Source organism: Physeter macrocephalus, chromosome 6 (assembly GCF_002837175.3).
Source record: "Physeter macrocephalus isolate SW-GA chromosome 6, ASM283717v5, whole genome shotgun sequence".
Classification (NCBI taxonomy): domain Eukaryota; kingdom Metazoa; phylum Chordata; class Mammalia; order Artiodactyla; family Physeteridae; genus Physeter; species Physeter macrocephalus.
Window position 1 is genome coordinate 53,330,115 of NC_041219.1, and position 25,645 is coordinate 53,355,759.

At 61.6% G+C, this 25,645-nt stretch overlaps 2 protein-coding genes across 4 annotated transcripts; one reads left to right on the plus strand and one right to left on the minus strand.

Annotated features, from left to right (window-relative positions):
• Positions 1–791: 791 nt before the first annotated feature.
• TMEM121B (transmembrane protein 121B) lies at positions 792–4,126 on the plus strand. Its single transcript, XM_024129283.2, has one exon. It carries the CDS (start codon positions 792–794, stop codon positions 2,322–2,324), a length of 1,533 nt encoding a protein of 510 aa, XP_023985051.1. The 3' UTR covers positions 2,325–4,126.
• A 47-nt stretch (positions 4,127–4,173) lies between these two features.
• Positions 4,174–25,645, minus strand: IL17RA (interleukin 17 receptor A). 3 transcript variants are annotated; one of them, XM_055085404.1, is made up of 14 exons: positions 25,328–25,614; positions 19,466–19,490; positions 18,686–18,832; positions 17,868–17,980; positions 17,158–17,284; positions 15,558–15,605; positions 15,281–15,444; positions 14,619–14,702; positions 14,292–14,376; positions 12,912–13,013; positions 11,297–11,338; positions 7,851–10,762; positions 6,002–7,556; positions 4,174–4,913 (listed from the first exon to the last, which is right to left on the minus strand). In XM_055085404.1, exons 1-12 carry the CDS (start codon positions 25,475–25,477, stop codon positions 9,315–9,317), a joined length of 2,535 nt encoding a protein of 844 aa, XP_054941379.1. In that variant the 5' UTR covers positions 25,478–25,614; the 3' UTR covers positions 4,174–4,913; positions 6,002–7,556; positions 7,851–9,314. The 3 variants fall into 3 exon arrangements, with proteins under 3 accessions (XP_054941379.1, XP_028346597.1, XP_054941378.1); XM_055085403.1 differs by lacking the exon at positions 4,174–4,913 and having other exon boundaries at positions 6,040–6,112; positions 6,658–7,556; XM_028490796.2 differs by lacking the exon at positions 4,174–4,913 and having other exon boundaries at positions 6,020–7,556; positions 25,328–25,645.

The window sequence follows — 25,645 nt, forward strand, 5'->3', positions numbered from 1 at the left end:
CACCTCTAGGTGTTCAATTTCCTCTGCGAGCTGCCTCTTCCTATTGTTTCCCATTCCGGCTTTAAGAACGTCAGAGAATGCCGGCAACCTTCTTGCCTGGGGCCACACGCACCGTCCTTTTACCGCTCCTTTCTTCCCAAGCCTTTATATTCAGAGAGCTGCTCCATTCACTGGAAATTGGTACCTCCCCCCGGGTGGTCACTGAACCGAAAGCAGGGCACACGAATATGTAGAAATATATGTTTGGGGCTCCCGGTCCTGGTCCTTGTAATCAGCGCGGCCTGGTTCCTCCTGCGGTTTTCAAGGGCCTTAGGGAGAGGCAGCACGGCCCAGCGGAAAGGGCACCGGACGAAGTAGAGGCCAGAGTGCCCTGGTGCCTGCAGACGTCCCAGCCTGGTGCTCAAAGGCATGGTCTACACTGAGACCAAGGCCACCCGGTCCCTAACGCCCCGGGGGTTCAGCCGGTGGGACCTCGCCGCCCACCTCCCATCCCGCCGCCGGGATCCCAGCCCGTCCCTCCGGTTCCGACGCTGCGTCCTCCCCGCGCCAGCTCCGCGGCCCGGCACCCCGCCCCTTCCTCCTGCCGACACGGCGGCCGCGCTTTCCCGCCTCCCGGCCCCGAATCCAATCCCGGTTGCCCCGCCCCGCCCCCCGCTCCCGGCTGGGCCGCCCCGCGCGCCGTCACCGCCGCCGTCACCGCGCGTCGGCGGCAGCAGCCCGCGCGCGCCCGGCCACGGGGCTCGGCTCCGGTGCGCGGCTCCGGCCGGGTAGGCGGGAGGGAGCCGAGGACAATGCGCCCCGCGCCCGGCGCCCCCCGCGCGGCCCCGCCCCCCGCCCGGCTGCAGCCCCGGTTCCCGCGCGGCCGGAGCAGCTCGGGCAGCAGCGGCGGCGGCAGCGGCGGCGACACCGGCAGCGGCAGCAGCGCGGGCGCCGAGCGGGAGGACGACGACGAGAGCGCCAGCATCAGCAGGCCGCTGGTGCCCGCCGGGCCCGCGGGGAGCGCCGCCGCCTCCCGCGCCTCCACGCCCGCCTCCCCGCGTAGCATGACCGCCGCCGACCTGGGCGCGGGCGCCGCGGCCGGGGCCGTCGGGGGCGCGGGCGGCGCCAGCCCCGGCCCCTCCTGCCGGTCGGGTCGCTGCTGCTGCTGCGGTCGCCGGGCCCGGCCGGGCCGCGGGGGTGGGCGCCGCGGCTGCGCCCCCGGCCCGGGCTGCCGCTGGGGCTACCAGGCGCTGTCCGTGGCGCTGCTGCTGGCGCAGGGCGGCCTGCTGGACGTGTACCTCATCGCTGTCACCGACCTGTACTGGTGCTCCTGGGTCGCCACCGACCTGGTGGTCGCGGCGGGCTGGGCCATCTTCTTCGCCAAGAACAGCCGGGGCCGTCGGGGCGCCGCGCACACCCACCACCCGCACCACCCGCACGCCGCGCCCCTGCACCTGCCCGCCGCCCCCGCCGCCGGGGCTGCGGGAGCCAAGGCGCGCGGCGGCCGCGGGGGCGCGGGCGGCCCGGGGCCGGCGGGGGCCGCCGGCGCGGCCGGCGAGTTCGCCTTCGCCTACCTGGCCTGGCTCATCTACTCCATCGCCTTCACGCCCAAGGTGGTGCTCATCCTGGGCACGTCCATCCTGGACCTCATCGAGCTGCGCGCGCCCTTCGGCACCACGGGCTTCCGCCTCACCCTGGCGCTGTCGGCGCCGCTGCTCTACTGCCTGGTGCGGGCCATCGGCGAGGCGGGCGCCACCCCCGGCTCCGCGGGCCCCCTGCTCCTGCAGCCCCAGCGGCACCGCGCCGCCGGCTGCTTCCTGGGCACGTGCCTGGACCTGCTGGACAGCTCCGCCCTGGTGGAGCTGATGCTGGACGGCCGCGCGCCGCTGCCCGCGCACCTGCGCTACCTGCTCCTCGCCGCCTACTTCCTCGCGCTCGCCTCGCCGGTGCTCTGGCTCCACGAGCTCCACGCCGCTGCCGCCTCGCCCCGGGGCCGGGCCTCGCGGCCGGGAGGCTGCAGCCGCCTGCTGCGCCTGCTGGGCGGCTGCCTCGTGGACGTACCCTTGCTGGCGCTGCGCTGCCTGCTGGCCGTGAGCTACCAGCAGCCGCTCTCCGTCTTCATGCTCAAGAACCTCTTCTTCCTCGGCTGCCGCGGCCTGGAGGCCCTGGAGGGCTGCTGGGACGGGGAGCCCCCGGCGTCCCCGAGTCGGGCCCGGGCGGGCTACGGCGCTCCGCCCTCCGCCCCGTCGGCGCCGGGAGCCCCCCAGCTGGGCCTCTGCGTCTCGGAGGACGAGGGGGGCGCCCACGGCTACGTCAACACCCTGGCTGTGGCTTGCCAAAACTGAGGGGTCTGGGGGCTTGCTCTGGAGTTGGGAGACCCCGCTCCCTGTCCTGCGACCTTCCCTCACCCAGACTGGATCAGCCTCTGTTTGGGGGAGGTAACTGTAAACAGGGCTGAGAGCCAGCGCGCCCCTCTGAACCCCCTGGGCCGAGACTGCTTGGAGGGAGCCAGCCGCTAAAGAGAGGGAGGAGGGTCGCCGGCTCTCTTCTCCTCTCCACGCCCTTCCCCAATCCTTCCCTCCAGGGGCGGGGCACCTCTGCTTCTTGCTTCTCCCACCTCACCCTAATCCCTCTCCCTCGCGGGGGAGAACGGAGGAAAGCGGGGCCCAGGGCCTTCGGCCACCCCCCTTGCTTGGACGTGCCAGCTTCTTTTAGGCTGTGGTCCTTGACCCACACCTTGAAATGACCCAGAATCCCGTGCTCCCCCTGATGTGTCCATTGCATTTCTTCCAGATGGTAGATGCAAAGTGTGTGTGTGTGTGTGTGTGTGTGTGTGTGTGTGTGCGCGCGCACGCGTGCACGCGTGTGTTGTTTCCTTGTGTCCAACCTATGCCCCCCCACAATCGGCAGGAGGTCTGGGGAGGCCCGGGCCTCCCCACCACACACTCCTCACTCCTACCTGAATCTGTGGCCGTGAATTCCCAGACAGAGCTGGGCTCCTGGGGGCTGCCCGGTGGCCCTCCTCCTCCGGAGACGCTCACCCAGGATCTTCCTCAATGCCACTCCTTTCCTCGCAGCTGGGGGGAGGGGAGGGTCCATACTCTAAGGACCAAACTACACCCTTTCTTGGGTGTTTCTACCTCCGTGCTTTCCACTTGTGTCGCATCACACACTGATGCTGCTTGCAAAAAATAAGGACAAACACTCAGATGTTGCATTCAACGTGGCCACTGGATCCAGCCGGGGTTCGGTGCCAGTGTTATTACAGGGTCTGTGGAGGGTCGGCCATTGGCTGCCCTCCCTCTCTTCCTCCCTCTGTGCCCATAACTCCTATCCTTCCTGCAGCTGGTTGCTGGCTGGGTCAGATCTTGGCTCAGAACAGCTTTGGTGGGGTTTCTGGACAGAAAACCATGTGAGCCGGGCCTCCCATGGGCCCACAGGAGTAGGAAAGCCACCTCCCCACCTGTCCTTCCTTTAGGAAGCATGGTGTACATCAGAAAGGGCGGTGGTGACCTGTGTCCTCTGCTCTGGTCACGGGAGTCTCTAGGGAAAAGGCAGGCTGCGTGGAGTAGGGTGGCTAAGCCCCACCCGGCGCAGCCCCCCTCCCTAGTGACAGGTCACATCCAGGGGTTGCCCGGGTACGGTCTTGATGTAGGACCTCTCTTGGCATCTTTGAGGCAGGATGAGTATTCTGGGGGGAGGTCAGAGTGCAGGAAGAGTTGAGAGCCAGGCCAGGGGAACCTACTCCCCTCCACCCTGCGGGAGGATGGGGTTGGGGGAGGTTGTAGGAATCTGTTTCCCTCCCTCCTTGTGCCTGTGGTGTAACAAACTCTGGACAGAGGGCCAGAAGTCATGGGTTGTAGCTTTGACTCCGTCACCCACTGGCTTCCGTGACACAGGACTTTTGCTTTCTGGGCCTCCGTTTTGCACTTGGGGCTCTTCTCTCTCAATTTCTTGGGGGCTTGTTGACAGAAGACAGAGACACAGACGGGGCTGATGGCCTGAGCCTCCCTGCTCTCACGGGGGCGGGGGGCGGGGAGGGAGGAACATATTTGCACTCAAGGTCCCTGCTCCCAGCCCCTTGCCCGCCAGGTCCAGGATCAGCTGGTTGGATTTTGCAACTAATTGTTCTTTTCCTGCCTTCTCTCCTCCCCAGGACCCCTCTTCTTGCCCTTTGAATTCCATGTGGTCGGAGTTCTGGGGGCCCAGACCCTGGGGGGCCCAGGAGCTGCTCTCTCTGTTCCCACACCCTCTCTCCAGCTTTGCTGTTTCTCTGCTACATTTAATCTCAGTGACTGAGAAGGACTCTGTGTCCGAGCCGTGGCCCCAGGCCGGCCCCCCGCCCCACCCCCTTCTCCCGTTTGGATGGCCGTCTCCCTGCTGAGTGACCACCGCCGCTGCGGCACCTCCAGGGTGTCGGGTGTTCTGGTGGGAGGCTGTGGTGGGTTCCGATGAGCTGCGCTTGCCGGCACCCGGCTGGTCTGGCAGAGGCCAGGCCTGCTGCGGCCCGGCCGCAGGCCCCACTCACCCCGGGACAGATGTCCTCTTCCTGACACCTGGTGCCACAGCACTTATGCTCAGGGGGTCAGCCCCTTCCTTCTGGTGTGTTTTTCTTGCGTCCTTTTACTTACTTCCCTTGCCCCATTCACAAAAAGAAATGCCCCGAAAGTTTCATTTTTCTTCTTTTCTAGGAACACCTGTAGTGTAGGGTCCAAGCAGAGATGCTGTGGTGTGTCTAGCAGGCGGGAGGCACGCCGCCCCCGGGCCCGCGCCCCCGTGCAGGTCACGGAGGAGAAGCTGGGCTCGGGTCCCGGGCTGCCCGCCTCTAACGTTGCGCAGGTCAGGCCGTCCTCCCCTGAGCCTCGGACTCCGTAGCTTTTTGGAAAGGGCTTGGGCCAGACCTTCTCTAAGGACGGTTCCGAGTCCAAGTGTTTCTGTGGGAGACAGTGAGCTGGCAGTCAGAGCCTGGAGGACGGAAGTGGCACCTCGCTGGCATTTATCACGTTCTTTTCTCCTCTTTTTAAAAATAAAACCAGCTTCTGTTCTGAAAATAAAAAACTTGAGACTTGTGACAAGCTTCCTGTGTAGTTTGTTTTAAGATCTTTCCTGTCCTGGTTTCCTTACTAAACTCTGAAATGTCACCGTGACATCTGTCGTCATTTTGCGGGTCTGTGTTAACATTACGGGTGCACCTTGGCTGTTTCCTTCCAGGCGGCTGGCGGGCTCTTGAGGAAGCAGCGCTGGCCTTGACCCGGCCGGCCTGGTGTGGCCCAGCCAGGCTTCCTCAGCAGAGCCAAGTCTCCTGGGCGCTCAGCCCGAGGGTGATTCCCCAGCTCCTGGGCTCTCACTCCTTCTTTCTGAGAATAACTTGTTAGAGGGGGAAGGGCTGAGAAACGACTTTTTAAATACTCTGCCCTTCTCTCCCCCGCCAGGAGCAGGAATTCCTATCACGGAGAACAGGCCACGCTTGTTTGTTTTCAACGCCACGGGGTCTGGGGAGTCTAAGAGGACACGGGGTCTGCACAAAAATAAGACTACGGTCGGACTTCCCTGGTGGCGCGGTGGTTAAGAATCCGCCTGCCAATGCACGGGACGTGGGTTCGAGCCCTGGTCCGGGAAGATCCCACATGCCATGAGGCAACTAAGCTTGTGGGCCACAACTACCGAGCCTGTGCTCTAGAGCCCGTGCTCCGCAACAAGAGAAGCTCCCGCTCGCCGCAACAACGAAGACCCAACGCAGCCAAAAATAAATTAAAATAAAAGACTACGGTCGTTGTTCTTTAGCACAGAAACAGCCGGTGCTATTCAGGCGCTATTCAAACGGTGAGGCCAAGGGCCCGCCTCGCTTGCCCTGCCTGCCCCCCCAAGCTGGGCGCTGGCTCCACGTGGCCTCCAGGACCTTCCCTCACTTATAAGACAGCAGCGACGTCCCCTCCCTCAGAGGCCGCGGTAATGGGGCGATATGTGCAAAAACGGTCCTTTCCGTCAAGACATTCACCATCGTAATGCGGACAAAACTTACACATACAGTAGTTGCAGAACAGCAAAGACCGTGCCTTCATGTCTCCCTAAATGCGATGCACGGTAAGGTGACCCCCTGGACTTCGTTTCTCCTGGCTGAGCTGCCCCTCGCCTGCTCAAGAGGGGAGGTCGTGTCGGGTGAGTCTGGCCCTGCAGCCGGCCTGGGGTCGGGGGACTCGGGGGCCTGTGCTCCGCTGGCCGGCCCCTCCGGGTCCTCGCAGCTCCTCCGGGGAGCTTCCCCTCCATCCCCGAGCCCAGAAGGATGGAGCCACTTGCTGGAGGCTGCACTGCGGTCAGGAAGGGAATCCGGGTCTGAACCACGTCCGTCGGCCGCGGGCAGCCTTCAGATGTGGCCTCCCTTTCGTTGTCTGGCTCTGGCTAAAAAGTAGGGGCTGGCTCCACATCCTGTGAGTCCCGCAGGCCCCCTGTCGGGCTGCAGGCGGACTCTCTTCTCAGGAAGGGAAGGAGCCAGGACACTGAGTCATACTTAGGCGTGAACAACTGAAGGTGACTCCCCCCAGGAAAGGGTGCCTGGGTATGGGGGGCTTTGGACCAGACTGCTCCCATCCTTCCCTGTTCGTCTGACAGGCAAGGCTGCTCAGTACACTTGGGCCCTCCCCGGGCAGGTCTTCGCAGGAAGGCCCCTCGGCTGTTTACCTGGGAGGGGAGACTGCCCCCCGCGGAGTGCAAAGGCTGTAGGATGGAAACTGCCGTCGCTCTCCCCGTAAGCATCATACTCTCCCTTCTTTCTGATTCAAAGGTAAAAGCAGGAAACCAGTAAAAATCCATCACACCCCGCGTTCAGAGGCCCAGCTCAACTTGCTGAGTGGATATTTAAGTGATGAACAAAACCCCCTCCGAAACCTGGGGAACTTCCTGAGCAGAAGAGAGAAGCTGATTCAGAACCCACGAATCCGGCAAGGTCCATAGCCCCACGTAATCATTCCTCGTCTTCCTACAGGAAAAGCCGTGGCCATCCACGAGGGTCACGTGGCCGGGGGTCCTCCCGTCCCTTCTGTCACCCTGTCCAGGAGGGGAGTCCAGGGGTGGCGGTCAGAGACCGCAGGACATGGGCTCTTGGAGGACCTCTCTGGGTGAGGCAGGATCTTATTAGCCGAGGTTCAGAACAGCACGAGAAGAGAGGCCTGGCCTTATTCACACTTGATCCTCTCGGTGTTTGGCAAACGGCCGACGCCACGTTCAGGCTGACGGCCTCCCCAGCACTTGCGGCCAGCTGAGACCAGTGAGAGACTGGGGGCTCTGGGGGAGGGGGAGGGAGAGTGCGCAGAACAAGGCTGAGCACGGGGGAACTTCACAAGTCCGTTTACACCCGCCACGTCCGCACAGGCGCGCCACGGAAGGGGGTCAGCGCTTGCCTGGTGACGGCAGGTTGGGGGTTGGGGCGATGATTAGGGGCCGGGTTTCTTGTGGGGGGCGTAAGAAAAATGTTCCCAAACTGATTACGCTGAGGGTTGCTGAACTCTGAGCCCCTGAAGCCTTGAACCGTACAGGGTCCACGGTGAGCCGTATGAGCTGTGACTCCTATCTCGGTAAAGCTGTTAGGAAAAAAGGCAGGAGCCGTGCTGATAAAGGGAACATAGTGGACAATGCCAACTGGGGACATCTGGCCTCAAAGGCCAGCAAAGCAAGAACCTGAGGTCCGCGGGGAGGGCGAGCCACACGGAGAGCGTGCTCCCGGGACGAGGAGCACGCGGCCTGGCCACCCTGCCACGAGGCGGAGCCCCCGCTCCAGCTGTGGAATCCACACTCTGCACGTTGGACGTGCGCTGACTGGAGGCCGGGGGGATGTCCCAGAAAGCCTGTGGGGGTCTGGACCCAACGACACCCACCTGCATCATCAGAGGGATGGCGCCTCAGAGGCTGGTGGAGGCGAAGGCTCGGCTCCTCCGTCCCCGTCTTAGGCGGCTCGGGCTGCTGTAACGGAACACCACAGACCGGCCAGCTTATCGACGACAGAAACACCCCTCACGGCGCTGCAGACTGCAAGGCCAAGGCCAGGGTGCCGGCAGATTCCTGCTTCGCAGACGGCCACCTCGCTGCGTCCTCGCACGGCAGAAGGGCGAGGGGGCCCTGTGGGGTCTCCTGTAAGGGCACTCGTCCCGTCCGTGAGGCCCCACCCACGCCCTCACCTCCTCCCAGAGCTCCTCCCCAGCCCCATCACACCGGGGATTAGGTGTCGACCTAAGGATCTGGGGCGACACGGACGCCAGTGTCTACAGCACTCCCGCACCTGGTCCTTTGCTACCAGCGGGCTGCCTGTGAGCTACGCACCGTCTGGGGCCTGGGCCTCGAAGGCCTGCTGCCACCAGGCACAATCTCACCACGAGAAAGGCCTCTGCCACTAGGGACTTCTTGACCCATAGCAACGTGTGACGCGACCGCCAGGAAGTCTAACCTGAGCTAACGAATTTATTCATTCTTTCGCTGATAAGCTCTTTCACACACGTGCGTGCGCACACCCTGGTATCTGATTTCCCACCGAACCTCAGGATCCTCTCCTCCGTGCAGGAGCCTGGAGCTCCAGTTCAGGACTCAGGTACAGGCAGAGAGAACGCTCAACCCCGGCGGGGGGGGCCCCAGCGGGCACAGGGCTGGGGGCTCCCCGTGCTTCCTGAGCTCGGGGGCTGCAGCCCAGGGGCCCAGCGCGCAGCCCCGAGAATCCTCGGCCGTAGGTCTCCCGCTGACCGAGGCCACGCGTGGGCTCAGGCCCTGCTGATGCCGTCAGGGGCCACGACCCTCACTTCTATCTGGTCTCTTTCCGAAAATGACTGGGTGTGTTAGGCCCTCAGCCTCCTGACGGCAGCAGCCCATCCTGGTGAAGGAGCCCCAGCCGCGCCCAGCCTGGCCCCGAGGCCTCCCCAGGCTGCGCCCACTGCCTCGCCTTCCGCGGCAGGCTGGCCCGCAGCCCTCGGGCCAGAAACGAGCTGCTCCTTCGGCTCAGACACGCCCTCCTCCAGAAGCTTCTCCCTGGGCCAGGCGCCCCTTCTGCGGACTTCACGGCCCCGGGTGAGCTCCTGGCAGCCTCTGAATCTCGCGCCCCACCCCATGTGCTACCCCGTCCCTCTCACTGGACGGGCAGCTCCTTGATGGTCAGGGCAACGCGGGGCACAAAATAAAGGCTGAAGGAACGAATGGCAGACACCCAAGGACACTGCCATTAGCTCCTGGGCACGGGCTGCGGGTTCTCGTGGGGACGGTCACGGGAAGAAAGGTTAAGGGGACAGAGTCAAGATGTTTACGTTTTACAGGTACACGTCTCACACACGGGCATACACACGTCCGCACGTGCACACCTACGGACACACGTGCTCACCGCCCTGGGCAGGGGAGGCCCCACGCGGCGGCCCCTTGGGCTCCAGGCCAGGGCTCTTGCGAAGCTCCTGGAGGAAGAGCAGCAGCTGTAGGCCCCACAGGCTCTCCAGGCCCTCGGGATACAGCGGCTGCCCGCCCGGCCCCCCGCCCTGGTCCCCGTCGGCGTCGTCCGGGAGCTGCGGGGAGCTCCTGGAGATGTAGCCCTGGTCGGACTGCACCGACCGCCGCCGCTCCCCCGCGGGCGGCGTGCGCACGTCCCGGCAGCGCGGGCTCTGCTGCAGGGGCGGCGGCGTGGGGCCGTCCGGCCGCCCCACGGGGCTGCTGCGGACGGGCGGGTCCTCGGGGTGCATGGGGAGGAAGAGGATGCTGTTCCGCCCGGTGCCCCAGCCGCCCAGGAGCGGGCAGGCCTCGTCTCCCCCAACCAGGGCCAGCCGGCTGGCGGCACCGCTCCTGACGGCCTGAGGGACGGGCTCCACCGCCTGCGCCGGAGGGGCCCCGTCCGCCGGGACCACCGTGGTCTGGAGCGTCTGGGCCGCCGGCTGCTCCTGGGGCCGAGGCTGGGGCTCCAGCCGCGACAGGCCCCCTCCCTCCCCCGCGAGAAGCAGCTCCACCAGCAGGCTGCCCTGGGAGGCGGGTTCCAGCACCAGCGGCTCCTGCCGGACGATCCCTCCTCCTGGCGGCGGCGGCTCCTCGAAGGCCTCCTCGTCCAGGGACGGGAGGTCCTGGTCGTCTGCCGAGCAGAGGTTCTCGAGCTTGAACCAGTCGGGGCGCCGGGCCTGCCAGCGGCGGAAGCGCTGCACGGCCTCGCGGAGCTGCTGGCCGCCGGGGCTCTGCAGGTAGTTCTGGGCCGTGAGCGCCCCGACGCGGTGCATGCGGCCCGGCCCGAACATCTCCAGGTCCTGGATGCGGAAGTAGACCTCCTCGAACTTGTCCATGAGCGCGTAGCAGGAGGTGATGTTGAAGAGCTCGGGGACGTCGGCCTCGCAGCTGATGTCGCTGAAGTAGCAGACGATGTAGGCGCCGAAGCAGGCCGGCCGCTCGAAGTCCGGCAGGATCATGTTCATGGCCGCCGTGAACAGGTCCCCCGCGGGCTTCCCACGGTCACAGCGAAGCTGGACGGCGGCGTCCTCCCAGCCGAGGATGGCCTGCCACTTGGCCCGGGTGCCTCGGGAGCACAGGACGATGATTTTGGAGTTGCTCTCCACCACCTCCTGCTTCCGGCGGCCCACCCAGGTCATGACCCCCGCCTCCGAGATGGCCTGTTCCTCCAGCAGGTCGAGGGCCACTTCGGTGCCGCACACGGTGAGCAGGAACTGGGCGAACTTTAGGACCACGTCCACGTAGAGGGGGTGATCGGCCGAGTAAACGATCCAGACCTTCCTGGGCTTCAGGGCCGGGGGGCTCAGGCTGGTGGCAGCGGGCAGGACGTCTGGGGGAAACAAGGGAAGCCAGGCCGAGGCTTCAGGCATGTGGGCGCTGACCACACACCACAGGCCGGGGACGGCCCCGCCCGGCTGGCCGGAAGACTCCCGAGCCCCAGAAATGCAGCTGAGACCTCAGAATAAGCCCAAGGCGGCTGCCTTGCCTGTGCTGGCTGCCTGCAAAACAGCCTCTGCCTTCGGGGAAAAGAGTCTCTCGCTTTCTTATCTGGCCTTTAGCCTACATGCTAATTAAAATCGCTTCTTTTCTTACAAGACACAAAGGCCCGTTTATGGAATACGCATAGCTGCCTTCGGGAGGACCTCTTTCCACAAAATATGGTGCCTTTACCTTCCCCTCCTCGTTCAGCGATGAGCAACTGTAAGCCCAGCCTCGCTGTTTGAGGTCCCCTCTGTTCGGAGCTAGAGGTGGGTCCCCGGCAGGTGCCATCTCCCGAGGGACAGGAGCTGACTGGGTAGCTCCTCCAGGCCGTTGGGAACAGACTCACCCCAAACCCAGGCCGCCCAAACCGGGAGGTGCCCACCTGTGCATTTGGTGCCATTTTCATATTTTCTGTGACGGGACCCTGAAAGGAAAAGAAATGCCAGAAGTAATACTCCAGAAGTGTCCTTGCAGGAAGCACAAATCTTACAAGATGGCTCAGAACGGCTCTTTTGGAAGAGAAACAGGGACCAGCTCACAGGGGCACCTGCTGGGAGCTCTGCCCCACTCCCGACCAAGGGAGGGGTCGAGGTAGCACTTCTTAAAAATATTTATTTATTTATTTTTGGCTGTGTTGGGTCTTCGTTTCTGTGCGAGGGCTCTCTCTAGTTGTGGCAAGCGGGGGCCCCTCTTCATCGCGGTGCGCGGGCCTCTCACTGTCGCGGCCTCTCTTGTTGCGGAGCTCAGGCTCCAGACGCGCAGGCTCAGTAGTTGTGGCTCACGGGCCCAGCTGCTCCGCGGCATGTGGGATCTTCCCAGACCAGGGCTCGAACCCGTGTCCCCTGCATTGGCAGGCAGATTCTCAACCACTGCGCCACCAGGGAAGCCCCGGTAGCACTTCTTAGACACTCTGGGCCTCTGCAGGGAGACTGTCCCTCCCATGACCGCTGTGTGACCCGAGGGAGGTATCAACGCCTCTGAGACTCAGTTTCTTCCTCTGTGAAATGGGTCTGTGTGTGAAGTGCCCGGCACACCCCATCAGCTGGGTCACAAGTATTCTGCAGCCCTGACCTGGCTGGGACCCCCAGAATGGCGCCTGGGAGGTTACATGCCAACAGTGGCCATCCGCAAGCAGAGCTCCCCTCAGGAAAGGCCCCTTCCCCAGACGTGTCCTTTCAGGGGGCAAAAGTCTTCCGAGATGCCTCCAGAAGTAGTGCGACTGGGCCCCTTACGATTTCCTCCTGGTATTTTTTCTGTTTTTTGGCCGTGCCGCGCGGCTTGTGGGATCTTAGTTCCCCAACCAGAGAGTGAAGCCAGGCCCTTGGCGATGAGAGTGAAGAGGCCTAACCACTGAACCGCCAGGGAAGTCCCTCCTGCTGGTACTCTGGGGTGAGGAGGTAAACCAGCGTGCTTCAGTGACCACTCCGTCCTGGATGCAGTGAAGGGCCCCGTGGAGCAGGGCTGACTCACCAGAGCCACGCGGCCAAGGAGGGCGTTTGGAACCTTGGTTTCAAGCCCCACCCTTTGGGCCTCTGCCTAGAGCTCTGAGGTCCTCCCTCACCCCGAGCAGCGGGCGCTTCGGGAAAAGGTCAGACGCGCAGCACGAGAAGCAGACGGCCTCCCGACACCTGCGGAGACCTGGACGCTGGACCCTCCCAGGGAACCTCTGCGGAAGGACCCTCTCGACAGGTCTCGCGCCCGGCTGGTGATCTTCCCCAGCAAGAGCCGTGGTCCCAGGGGAAACGGCCTCCCAGATCGGGGTCGTGGAGGGGCAGGGAGAGGCCAAGTCCCCACCCCGAAGACCCATGTTCCCTCCTGCTTAGAACGTGGCCAGACAGGGCCGCAGCCGGAGGGAACCGATGCTTATTAACAGGCCGAAGGGCGGGGCTGCGTGGGGCCGTGAGCACAGTCTCACAGCTGGTGCAGGGAGGAGGGGCACGGGAAGAGGGGCGGGGCGGAGGGGAAGCCCCAGGTGGGCCCACGGCCCCCGCCCTTACCCAGTAGTCTCCAGGCCAGGTAGACGATCAGCACGATGACGGAACCCACCAGCAGGATGGAGAGGCCGGGGATGCACCTGGACACCCACAGGGGCATGTAGTCTGTGGCAGGAGAACGGCGTGATGGCGTGGCAGGGAGGCCTGCGACACCAGCCCCGGGGGCCCGCCCGCCTGCTGCCCTCCCTGAGCTGCCCTCTCTGCTGTGCCAGCCCCGGGGTCCTCAACCCACCGCCCACCCCGGGGGGGTCCTCCCTGACACCAAGACGGGCCATGGTCCCGCCACCCAGGGCCGCCTCCTGGTGCAGCCTTTCTGCCTGGCTCCACTCCAGGACGGCAGGGACCTCCGTGTCCCCTGAGGCGGCAGAGCCTGGGAGGAGTCGGCCTTACCTTCGACGGCATTTGCAATAAGAACCAGGGGACAGACTCTCAGTCACTAGCAGCAGTCACCACACCCACCACCCGCGTGCCGGGGCCTGCTGACGGCCTGGCCCGACACCCAGCCCTTTGTACAGCTTATTAAACTTAGCGACACCACCTACAGGGGACACCTGAGCTGGTGGCCTACTGGGAGACGCCCGCCTCCACTGGGAGGCCGGGTTCCGTCCAGGCCAGTGCAATGCCCGCTGCTTTTTGACTGGCGTCTGGCTGCAGGAGGCTCCTGAACGGGAAGTGGGCAGCGTGCCGGGGGCTCAGGTCAGAACCGGGGCTCTGCCACTTCCTCGGTGTGTGACCTTGGACAAGGTGCCCGACATCTCTGTGCCTCAGTTTCCTCGCCTATGAACCTGGGGCAGGGAGTCTCCACTTCATGGTATATATTACATAGTACCCAGTGCACAGTACTTAGTACACAGCACTGAGGACAAGGTACACAGTACACACTTAGTACAAAGTATATAGTACCCAGAACCCAGTACGTAGTACTTAGTACACAGTACTCAGTAAAATATACTTAGTTCTATAGTACACAGTACCTATACTGTGGTGCACAGTACCCAGCACTTAGTACACAGTATGTAGCACACAGCACTACAGTGCATGGTACCTAGCATACAGTACTCAGCAGGTAGTACCATGACTCACAGTTTGTGAGAATTCGAAATGGACACGTTAGAGCACCCCGTTCACGACATGGTCCTTAACTGTAACTATGACAATAAGAACCCCCATTTTTCAAGTCACGGAAGTTTTGAAAGGTTAAGTGCTTTGCCCAAGGCCACACAGCTAACGGAAGGCAGTCGGGAGTCCAACCTGGAGTCTCTCTAAGGCCCCACAGCGCAGGCCGGGACAACCGACCCCCCCCGCCCCCCGCAACCCCAGGACCGCGCCAGGGTTCGGGCCGGGCCGCTGACCTGCACCCGCCCCCCCGGCCGCGCGTCTCACCTGGGGTGTGCGGGACCTCTGGGCAGGGCACGGCCACCGAGTGTCGCAGGCAGTCGTTGAGGCAGCTGCTGAGGAAGGGCTGGATCTGCGAGGACAGAGCGCGGGGGGGAGAGGAGGGGGGACGTGGGCCCACCTCGGACCCCGCCGGCCCCTCCGGGACGTCCCCGCGGCTGCTGGGCAGGAGGGGGCAAAGGGCCCCCCTGCCTGGGCAAGGCCGGGTGCCGGGCAGGAGATCCCAGGAGGCGGCAGGGCTGGGCCCCTGGGGAGCGTGGCCCCCCGGCCGCCCACCTGCTCCCGTGCCCACCCCGCCTCCAGCCCACTCCCCACCTGCACGTGGTGACGGCAGCACCAGCTGAAGTCTGGCAGGGTGAGCGTGACGTTGCAGCACTGCTGGGTGGCCTCCTGTGCAGGCTGCAAGGCAGAGGGGCAGTGAGGCCCTGGCCCCTGCTGGGACGCACCCCCAGGAGGCCCCGGGGAGAAAGGCTGGCAGGTCCCGCTCCGGGAGGAGCGCCCCCTCCCCAGCGCCGTGGGTGTGCTGACTCAGGGCTGTATCCAGCACCCAGCTGCCCCTCTTGGCTTTGGCCGCTGGGGATCCTGGGGACAGACACGCGTGTCCTGCACTGGCCCTACCCTGGCTTCATCTTATTTCCTCACTTTTACTTCCCTGTGTCTTCATTTCCACATTTTAAAGTCTTCAAATCCTTTTTGCAGTAATGAATCAACGAAGCGAAACAAAAAGAGGACCAGGAGAACGTGGGGGAGGGGAGGACAGAGGGCCGGGTGTGCAGGGCAGAGATAGCCGTGTCCCGTCAGCTGTCGGAGCAACTACACACCAGCCACACTCAGACACACTCAGTCACACGCGGGAAGGGAGAAGGGCAGCCCAGGTCACGCCCCCCAGCACAGCCTGAGCGCCCGGGCCCCGAGGCCCGCAGAGGTGGCTCTGAGCCGAGCTGCAGGGTTAGGAGAGCAGCAGAGAGGGCGGGTACCACGGCCACATCCACGACGCGCTGGAAGCAGCTCCGGTTCTCCGCGGGCAGAAAGCTGTTCAGCAGGATCTGGTATTTGGTGGACTCGTTCCACGGGGTGAAGCTCAGCCGCAGCTGGTGGGCCTCGAGCGTCTCCACAGTGATGCTGGGGTCCCACAGGCTGCCTGTCCCACAGGGGCACAGACGCGGCCAGGACTCAGCGGCGAGCATGCGTGCAGGCGTGCAGGTACGTGTGCACCCAAGTAAAGCCCCCCGCGGGGCTGCCCGCCACAGTTACCTGAGCTCACGCAGGGCATGGTGGTCTCCATCCTGGGGTCCTCGCAGTCTGTGGACCGGAAAAAAGTGCAGCCATTACGCGCCTCCCTGGGAAAGTTGGCTCCGACAGAGCCTCTGACACCAGAGGTAACAGCCTCTGGGGAGCCTGTTCAAGGCTGGCCTTTCAGAGAAGCCCCAGGACAGACACCGCCACAGGCCAGAGGCCTCACAGGCCTGGGACTGCCCTGGCCGCCTCAGCCCTCCTCCCTCCAGGAACCTTCTAGGTCCAGGTGTAGGCTCCCTGGACTTGCTCTGGGGCTCCCTTTCCCCCAGGGCGTCCTCTGCAGAGCCACCTCTGCCCTTGAGGAGAGATGGACTGTGTCCCCCTCAGCAAACGGCAGCATTTCCCCACCTTTCCCATGCCCTCACAGTAGTCTTGGGTTCAGCCCCTCGGGGGTGGGCCTGGGAAGCTGCATTTCTGACAAGTTCCCAGGTGATTCCATGGTGCTGCGGACCCAGGGACCCCGTGAGGACCACTCCTCTGGAGATGTCTTCCAGATCCCTCCATTTCCTTGACTGCAACGTTTTTACTTTGGTTTCAGAAGGCACGTGAGAGACGTGAATCACTGCGAGTGACAGGGGCTGAGCCAGTCCGCTTTAGGGACAGGGGAGGGGGCGGGGGGGGTCACTCATTTGACAGATACTGGCTGAACCCCCAATAGGTGCCAATGTGTTAGGCCCTGGAGATACAGCGGTGAGTGAGACAAAGTCCCCGCCCTCCGAGGATGACATTCCAGCAGGAGAGACCGTAAAAGCAAACAGCGTAATATCACGTCACGAATATGTCGAGATGATGGAATGTCAGGGAGCAGGGAGTGACACGAGGGGCACGAAAGCCGGGTGAACAGATCGTGTGCGCACGTGCGCGTGTGTGCATGTGTGTGTGCATTCGTGTGCATGTGCACGCCTGTGAGTATGCTCGTGTGCACGTGTGTGAGCAGGGGGTGCTCTGGAGATGAAGAAGGCGTCAACAAGCATTTCCCGATCACCTCCCACACGCAGGGCCCTTTGTGAGGGTCTGGAGGCTGCACAGGCGGGTGCGGGGTCCGGGGCTGGGCGTCTAGGTGTGCTTGGCTCTTAACAATGAGAAAAGCAGGCAGTGGCAGAGATGCTGGGGAGGACAGAGATGCACCCCAGGGGTGCACACACATCAAACGGTGCTTTGGAAGATGAGCCCGCCAGGCCTCCCAGGAGGGGGGAGCAGTGGCAAGAGGGGAAGGCGTGGGGCAAATGCACGTGGGACGCGGGGCTGGAATGAGGAACTGAGAGCTGGGACAGGGCTGGGGGCAGGGCCACGGCTCTCCTGGGACTGGCGTGTGTTCCTGACACGTTCTGGGCAGGAAATGTGCACCTTCAGCCACGCGCAGGGACTCCGGGTCCCGTGAAGCTCCTGGGGTCGCGGGCCAACACCCACTGTGTCGCAAAAACGGGCTCCGCCTTCAGGGAGTGGAGGCTGCGGCCACTCAGCGGAGAACCCGGCCCTGCACCTGCCTGTCCCGTGGGTCCCACAGGCTGACCGCGGAGCGAGGGGAGAAGGCAAGGCCTGGGGGGGGCGCTCTTACCGGGTGCCAGGAAGTTTCTGGACTGGTGGTTTGGGTCCCCGCCAGGGATGGGCTTAGGCAGGTGGTGGACGGTCACCTCGTACTCCTGGCCGGGTTCCACCACGAAGTGGCTGAAGGCAAATCGCCACTAGGAGATGGGAGAAGGGGAGGGCAACCAGGTCACGGCTCTCGCCCACCTGGGCCCAGAGCTGCACCCCATCCACCCCCAAAGGATCAGTCAAAAGAGGGAGAAAACAACCACTACAGCAAGCTCCCAGGTCGGAGGCATCTGTTTCTCCGTTCTTCGTTTCTTCTGGTCTTTCTTATTATTTTTTAAAAATTAATTAATTACTTTTATTTTTGGCTGCGTTGAGTCTTTGTTGCTGTGCACGGGCTTTCTCTAGTCGCACTGAGCCTCAGCGCTTTAACCAAACTCAAGGAGAACCCACTTCCGGCTCTGAGCAGCAGAAGGTGCAGCTACTGCAGCAGAAACCTGGGCAGCTCTGGTCTGGGCAGAGCCTCTCCTCCTGCAGGCCCCGGGCTGACCCAGGTACAGGGCAGGGCGGCGGGCACGGGTCGCGGAGCCGCAGCGGCGAGCAGCGGCGCAAGGTCGGAGGGGGAGCGGCGCGTGCGCGCGTGCCTGCACGTGTGCGTGTGTGCGTGCGCACGCGCGCGTGCTGCTCCCCGTGTCACCCCCCCCGCCCTTCCCCCCGCCCCGGCTGGACTCTTACCCGCTTGTGATGATGCTTCAGTGTGGACAGAAACTCGAACTTGACACACAGACGTTCGTTGGTGTTCAGCTGCAAGACGGACAGCTCCGCTCCCTCCAGGTAGAGGATGCTGGCTGGAGGGCACAGGGAGGAGAGGGGCCGCAGCTGCAGATCAAGGATGACTGACCGCCGGGGTGGGGGGTCACGTCCCGCCAGGGACGCTTGCCCGTCTTACCCACCCTCCGCTTCCTGCTCCTTCCAGCTCCCTTTGGGCTGGATTAGCCACTGCCTCGTGGACAGCTACCCCTGCTGGACACGGACAGCGACACTTTACCCAGGGCTAGAAGCGAAAGCTTTGCAAATTCGTGGCTAGGGCATTGGCGACAAGGTGCGGGTGTCAAAGGGGCGTCCCCGAACTTGAAGAGGACGCGGCAGCCAGCGGGGCTGGAGCCTCAGGAGGAGGACTCCCCCAGGCCGTCCACAGGTCTGGGCGCCCCGGTCACCCCGTCTTCCCAGTTCTGTGCGCAGCTCTGCCCCTGAGAGGTTGGGGCACTGCTGTCGGGAGGGCCAGCCCCGCAGTCAGACAATTCACGACCTGACGCCTTTTCCAGGGTGATGAAGATTTTCGGCTGGAGAAAGGCCTTCCTTGAAGGATCGTGGGTTAACATCAAAACACTGAAAAAGGACTCACTGCCTGAAACGATGGGTCCTCTCACTAAACCGGCCCCTCGTGTCTGAGCACAGGGCTGGGAGCCCAGTTCTGAGTCTGGGAGGAGGGCCGGGTGGTCCAATCTGTGGGTTCACCCGGAGGTGGGCAGCACTTCCAGACGCCCACTCACCATCTGTCTGAAGCGTCCACTCGATGTGAACCACGGGGAGCAGGTGTCCTTGCTGCGTGCGGGCAAAGCTCAGCTGGGTCTGCACGTCTTTGGGGGACGAGGGGGTCAGGTTTCGAGGGTGGATCCAGGTGTCGTCCAGGCAGGTACCTGCGGGCCAGGAAAGGCAGAAATCAGAGGCTTGCAGGCTCTGCAAGAAACCAAAGATGCAGACCAAAGAAGACACCTCGCGGGGGTCCAGGGAGCCAGGCCTTCACGGTCAGGCTGTGACCCTGAGACCGCGGCTGTGCTCTCAGCTGCCCAGCCCTGCTCGCCTTCCTGATGCCTGTCTGGGGTCACGGCAAAGCTCTGATGTCTAAAGGGCACCTTAGGAGAGACGACAAAGCGTGCCCTTGGCTTTGAGAGGGAGCAGTGGCAGGGAGTGGGGCAGGAGAGCGGGGCAGCCGTAAGAGCTGCTCTGTTGTTATGTGCGGGGTCCCTGATGAGCACAGACACCTGAACTGTGCGCCTCCTCCTTGAATTAAAACACAAAACAAGGTCCCACCCCAGATGTCGCCCACTTCAGGGAGGCAGCTCTGGCGAAAGAGTCATATTACAGATTCACCAGGGCAGCACCCCAGAGAAGATCCTAATGACAGGCCTGCGCCTCCCATGCTGACTGCTGCGCGATGAACGTCCGTGACGGAGGTGCAGGCGCGGCCCCAAATCTCAGGGGTCCTCCTGCTGGGGGCGGGGACCCTCGCCAGCTCAGCGCGGGGTCAGCGCTTCATCGTGGTGACTTACTGTTCTTGACTGTGCAGTTCAGCCCCTGCGGAAAAGAGAAGCAGGTAATCACAGACAAGAAAGAACTTGAATCCACAAGCCGGGCTCTGGCGTCCCCGGGCTCACTCTCAAGAATGAAACGCAGGCACCCTCCCTCTCTCTTTGAGGGACACTCTCGGCGGGGGGACCGCACTTCTCTCCTGTCAACTGAGGGGACACAGGGTGAGAAGTGGGCATAGCACATGGCAAATGGAACTGGCATTTTCTGAGTGCCTTTAGGAGCTGGGAGGCACCTTAGCCTCTTTCCCTGCCCTGATCTCAGAATGCTGGCATGGGGACTTCCCTGGCGGTCCAGGGGTTAAGACTCCACACTCCCAATGCATGGGGGCCTGGGTTCGATCCCTGCTCGGGGAACTAAGATCCCACATACCGCAACTCAGCCCGCATGCTGCTACTGAGCCCGAGTGCCGCAACTAGAGAACCCCGTGCACCGCAACTAGAGGTGCCACAACGAAGACCCAGCGCAGCCAAAAAAAAAAAAAAAAAAAAAAAAATGCTGGCAGCCAAGCCCAGAGAAAAGACCTCTGGATTTCGACATCTGAGAGTCGCCCAACAGACAGGCCATGTTCACCACCAGCCTGACCCTCACAGTAAGTTCAGCGATCAAAACGCCCATCTACACAGGGCATCCAGTCAGCTTTTAGGACCTCAGTCTTGAAATATTCTCGGACAGACAAAGGGTACCAGATATTTGAGAAGGATTTCCTGTATGAAAAATAGGTCAAAACCCCCCAAATTAAAAAAAAAAAAAAAAGCTCGTGGAGGAAATAAGACAATGCTGGGACAGGATAAAATTAAAACAAACAAAATGTAACAGTTTCAGAGAAATAAGAGAGGACACTTCATCCACATGAGAAGGACAGGGTACTGTGGAAAAATGAGCAAGCAGAGAATAAAAACGAATCTTGAAAATAAAAAATTCCACAGAAGGACTGGGCTATAAAATTCTGGAAATTTCTCCAAAAGTAGAACAAATACAAACAGAAACAGGAGAAACAATATATGAATATTTAGAGAATCAATTCAGGAATGATAAGACATGATCAGATTTCCAGAAGAAGACTACACAGAAAACAGAGGGAAGAAATTAAAAAGAAAAGAAAAAGAAATTCCAGAACTGATTATTTCCAAATTAAAAAGGTCCACTGAATGGCCTTCACAGCAAATGAAAAAAAGACCTAGACCGAGGCCCATCATGAGACTTCCGGAATACCAGGAGTGAAAAGAAAATCATAATGTTTACAGAGAGAAAAAAAATAGGCAACACACAGAGAGGAATCAGAGTGGCATCGGCTTTCTTAGCATCTGTGCTGTGGGCTGGAAGGCAGAAAAGCAGTGCCTTAAAATTCCTGAGGGAAAAGTATCTTTAACCTGCAATTTTTATACCCAGCCAAACTATCAAAAAAGTGTGAGGGGAGAATAAAGACATTTTCAGACACATAAAGACTTAAAAAAAAAACCGATTCATCTATCTATACCTCTCACACCCTCATACTTTTTCTTAGGAAACTGCGGGATATGCTCCAGCAAAATGAGGGAGTTAACCTCTGAGAAGGAAGACTGACCCACTGCCGCAGGCCTGGGGAGTAATCGGTCCAGGCTGGGGTTGGAGAATACAGAATGAAACTGATGGAATATCTGACATATGACGAATATCTGATATATGACAAACACATATGACAAAATCTCATAGAAAAAAAACCAACATTAGTTACATGGAAAATTATGGAAGTGAAGAATGAAAGGAATTATCCTCTCCAGGAGGAAAGAGAAATTATACCAGAAAAGAAATACAACCAAAGCACACATACTTGCCTCAGCAGCGAAGATTAGCATGTTATAGTATAATAAACACTGACCATTGGGACTTCCCTGGTGGCACAGTGGCTAAGACTCCACGCTCCCAATGCAGGGGGCCCAGGTTCGATCCCTGGTCAGGGAACTAGATCCCACATGCATGCCGCAACTAAAAGTTTGCATGCCACAACTAAGGAGCCTGTGTGCCACAACTAAGGAGCTGGTGAGTCGCAACTAAAGAGACTTCCTGCCGAAACTAAGACCCGTAAGACCCAGTGCAACCAAATAAAACAAACAAACAAACAAACGAACACTGACCACTGATAGGACCACAATGGGAAGACTGGGAGGGGAAGCAGTGGGACGAGGTAATGTAAGAAATTTAAATTTTCATCTATTATAAGTCAGTAGGTAATATCTAAAATTGACAAATGAAGAATAACAATATAAGTACATTTAGAAGGACGGAGGCAAATGCCAGAAGAAATAACTAGAAGTAGTATAAGTAATCCTCTTTGGGGAACTGTTTTAGGGGTTATGGGGGGGGGCAGGGACCTGCTGGGTTTTGTTTTAAACATCTTTGTACCATTTTAAAAGGATCACCATATATCACCTTGATAAGAGTTAATTAAAAGGTAGAATTTCATCTATGACATTACTCCAAACAAAGGAAAGGATTAAAATGTGAGACAGACAAATGAAAACATGAATTTGTTTAGGGGAAGGCATAGCAGACTTGTTCTTCGTATAATTTAATTTCTATAAGGAATTTACATTAATGTAATGTTTTCAATCATGTAAAAAAATGCATTCAGGATCTTCTCTGGGTACCACCAGGACAGATCCTGCTTTATTCCCCTCCAACAAATCACCCCTCATTTCTTTGTTTCAAATGCCCATTTAAAAAAGCAGTAGGATCAGAACATTATTTATGAGCTTGTGAACGGCACTATGTCAGGGCCTCCTGCAGAAACCCAAGAGGGGATGGATGCCCACGATGATGAAGATGATGGCAGCGTTCACCGAGCTCTCCTTCCGTGCCAGGCATCACGCTAACGCTTTGTACGCATGTCTCATTTAATCTTAACAACAGTCCTGTGAGGTCAGTACCATCATCCCCTTTTTATTCATGAAAAATCTGAGGCACAGGGAGGTCAGCTAAGTGGCCCAAGGCGCCACAGAGCTGACACTCAAACCTGTGCAGTTTTGCTCCAGAACCCCGCTCTTAATCACGGCCACGCGGCCTCTACATAAGAAGGGGCGCTCACAACAGGTGGGCCCAGCCTCTCCATCCGCGGTGGTGAAGATTACAAGGAAGGACTCAGACAGCTCCACGGACATCAGCAAGAGCCCGGTAGAAAGCAGCGGGCTGGGCGGTCACACGCAGCTCTGCTTTGGGCCACCTTGGCCGGCTGCCCAACGTCTCCGGGACAGGTGAATGGTGCCGGCCCGGCAGCCCGCTGAGAGCTCTGAATGAAGGCATGCCTGTCACCCGCGGCACAGAGGCTGCACGAAGCTGCAGGTCACTGCTCGTGCCCCAGCGCACTCAGCGCACGAGCCCCTGGTCCGCCCAGCGTGTTACGTGCTCTCCCCACAACCCCGCGAGGCGAGTCATCCCTGAATGGCCGGGAACACTGGGTCACAGCGGTGGAGGGACTGGCCGGGGCTGCAGGGCGGCTGAGGGAGAAGCTCCACCCAAGGCCCGGGCCTGACTCAGCCGCGTCCCCTCCAGCTGCTGATGCTACGTGCGATCTGTCACCTCTCAGACAGAGGCTGGCAGCCCGCGGAGGAGCCCGTGAACTCTGCGGTGACGCTGCCGGCACCGACCGCGGCCCTGACTGCCCGGTGCCCACACAACACAACTTGACGCTCGGGGAGGGGCACGGTCGAAAGCTCTGGCGACCAGAAGATGGGGTTAAACCCACGGCCGTTCCACCCCCGGTCAGAGCTGCAAGTGCTTGGGGAAAAGAAGAATTTGTAAGGAACACACATCCTTTCTAGAAACTTCTGCGTTAACACTCCCGCCGACCAGCTCCAAGCTGTGGGCTTTCTTCTGGGCCGGCGGTCATGGTCATGGGAAGCTGGGAGGCCCAGGTGGGAAGGGTCCCCCAGGGAAACACAGTTTCTCCAGTAAGGGTCGGATGGGGGCGGGACTCAGAGTCCCCTGGGTTTTGAGGCGCTAAATCCAAGCAATCAGAACCAACCTTGCTTGGTTGGTTCCAGGTCTCTGCCTGTCAGTGCTTCGTAGGCAGAGCTAGCTTCCTCATTCATCTGCTCACCCTCCCCTTCGTCCTTTCGGTCCACAACCATCTGTCAGCCCCCATGTCCCGCGCTTGCAGCACTGGGCTGTAGGTGGTGAAGTCAGGATGCAAACCCAGGTCCTCCGGGGTCAAGTGCGGCCTTCCCCTGACACTACGTGGTGCTCTATCCACTGAAGCGCCAGCGGAGGGAGAGAGATCTGGAGGGCGTTGCTCCTCTCTTGTCAGGGCAGCCGCGGTCTGTGGCCAGGTGTACGGCGGGGGGGCGGGGGGGCAGGCAGGGCCCGGGGGCTGCAGACGAATCTGCCAGGGGATCCCTCTCTGCTAACCCCACACCCCCATCAGGCCGAGCCCCTGCTCCTGCTGAGCAACTGAGGTCAAGCCCTTTCAGCGCAGCTCAGGGGAGCCCCTCGCTCATTTCCCGATGCTTCTCACTTTCCTGCCACTCAGGCCCCCCAGTCCTCATCCTGCCCACCCCTGGGCCTTGGCTCTGCGCTTTCCACCTCCTGGAACGCTCCAGACCTCTGTCTTGGAGGGCCGCCCAAGTGTCTTCTCTGCCGCAAGGAACACCGTCGGCGGCAGGAGTTTCTCTTTTCCCCGGAATTCTGCACACTCGCTGTACAGAGGGCACTCGCTCCGGGCTCCCGGGTGATTCACCACCGCTCCGTCATCGGGGAGTGTGGCTCTGTCGTTTCAGGCCCTTGTATGTTGCAGGCGCCTGGCAAGCGGCCATTGAGAAATGAACCGAGTCCAAGGGAAGGACCTGCTGAGCGGGTCCCACGCTTTGCCCGGGAGTGGGAGTCACAAGGACGGTCCCCAAATCATTCACGTTAAAAGAAAAGTTTCTGCTAAACAGTCGCTGACCCTCCTCCACCGTCTTGTGGTGAATCCTCGACAAAATTAGGTCAGGAGAAATACCGCTTCGGTTGTTTCACGTCCTCTGACTCAGATACTGAGGGTTATTTCTTAGCGCCGGTGGTGGAGGGGAGTGGGCCGAGGAAGACGAGGAGCGGAGGGGAGAGGACGGAGCGCGCGCGCGCGCGCGCGTGTGCGTGTCTCTCTCGGCAACAGTGTCTCTTTTCCCTGAGGCCGGGCCTCCACCCCAAGGCCACTACCCGGCGGTGGGTGTGTCGCTTCCTGTGGGCACAGCGGCGCAGCTGCCCGGCGGATACAGACCAGCGGGACTCCAGACCCGGGCGGTGGCGGCCGCAGGGGCGGCGTCCTGAGGGTCCGCGCGGTCCCCAGGGCTCGCGCCGGAGGGGTCACCGCTCTGCCCTCACAACGCTCCCCGGAAGCTGCCCCCGCAGCCCCGGGGCCCGTGCGCCAGGCGCTGCGGCCGCGGGGTCCCCGAGGCGCGGGCTCCGGCGGAGGACGGCTCCAGGCAGGAGCCGGGCTGGAACCGGGTCCGCTCCCGCCTCGCCCTCCGTAGGCCCCTCCCCACCCTTTACTAACCAGCGCGCCCCGCCTCCGGCCGGCCGCGCCTCCTCCGAGGCCCTCCCCAAGTGTGGGCCCCCCGCGGAGGCGCCACCCCTCCCGCTGGGACGCCGGCCCAGGTTGTGCAACCGGCGCTGCGCGATCTTTCCCAGCAAATTCCGTGTCTTCCCGGGTCCGCATGGCAACTCCCGCCGCTCCGGGAGTCCTCCCCACGGCGGCCCGCTCTGTGCCCAAGCCTCGGAGCCCCCGAGACCCTGCGTGGACCTCCTGTCACTCGGCAGCCCCGCGCCCCCGGCCTTCGGCCCCCGTCCCCCGGGACGCGTCGGGGTCTCACCTGCTGGGTGCACACGGGCGCCGGGTGGTCCAACAGCCTCGGGGAGGCGCGACCCAGTCCCGGGGCGCACAGGAGCAGGAGGAGAAGCAGTGGTGACGGCACCGGCGGGGACCCCTGGGACGCGCGCGGCCGGCGGCGCGGAGCTCCCATGGCCCCGGCCTTCGCGGAGGGCTCGCGCCCGGGCTGGGGGCGCGGCGAGGGCGCGCCCCTGGCTTCCCCTCGGCTGAGTCCCGAGTTAGCTCCCACGCGGCCGCTTCCGGCTTCCAGCCCTGCCCCGGGCGGGCCGCGCAGGGGGGAGGGCTCGGGCCAGGACAGTCC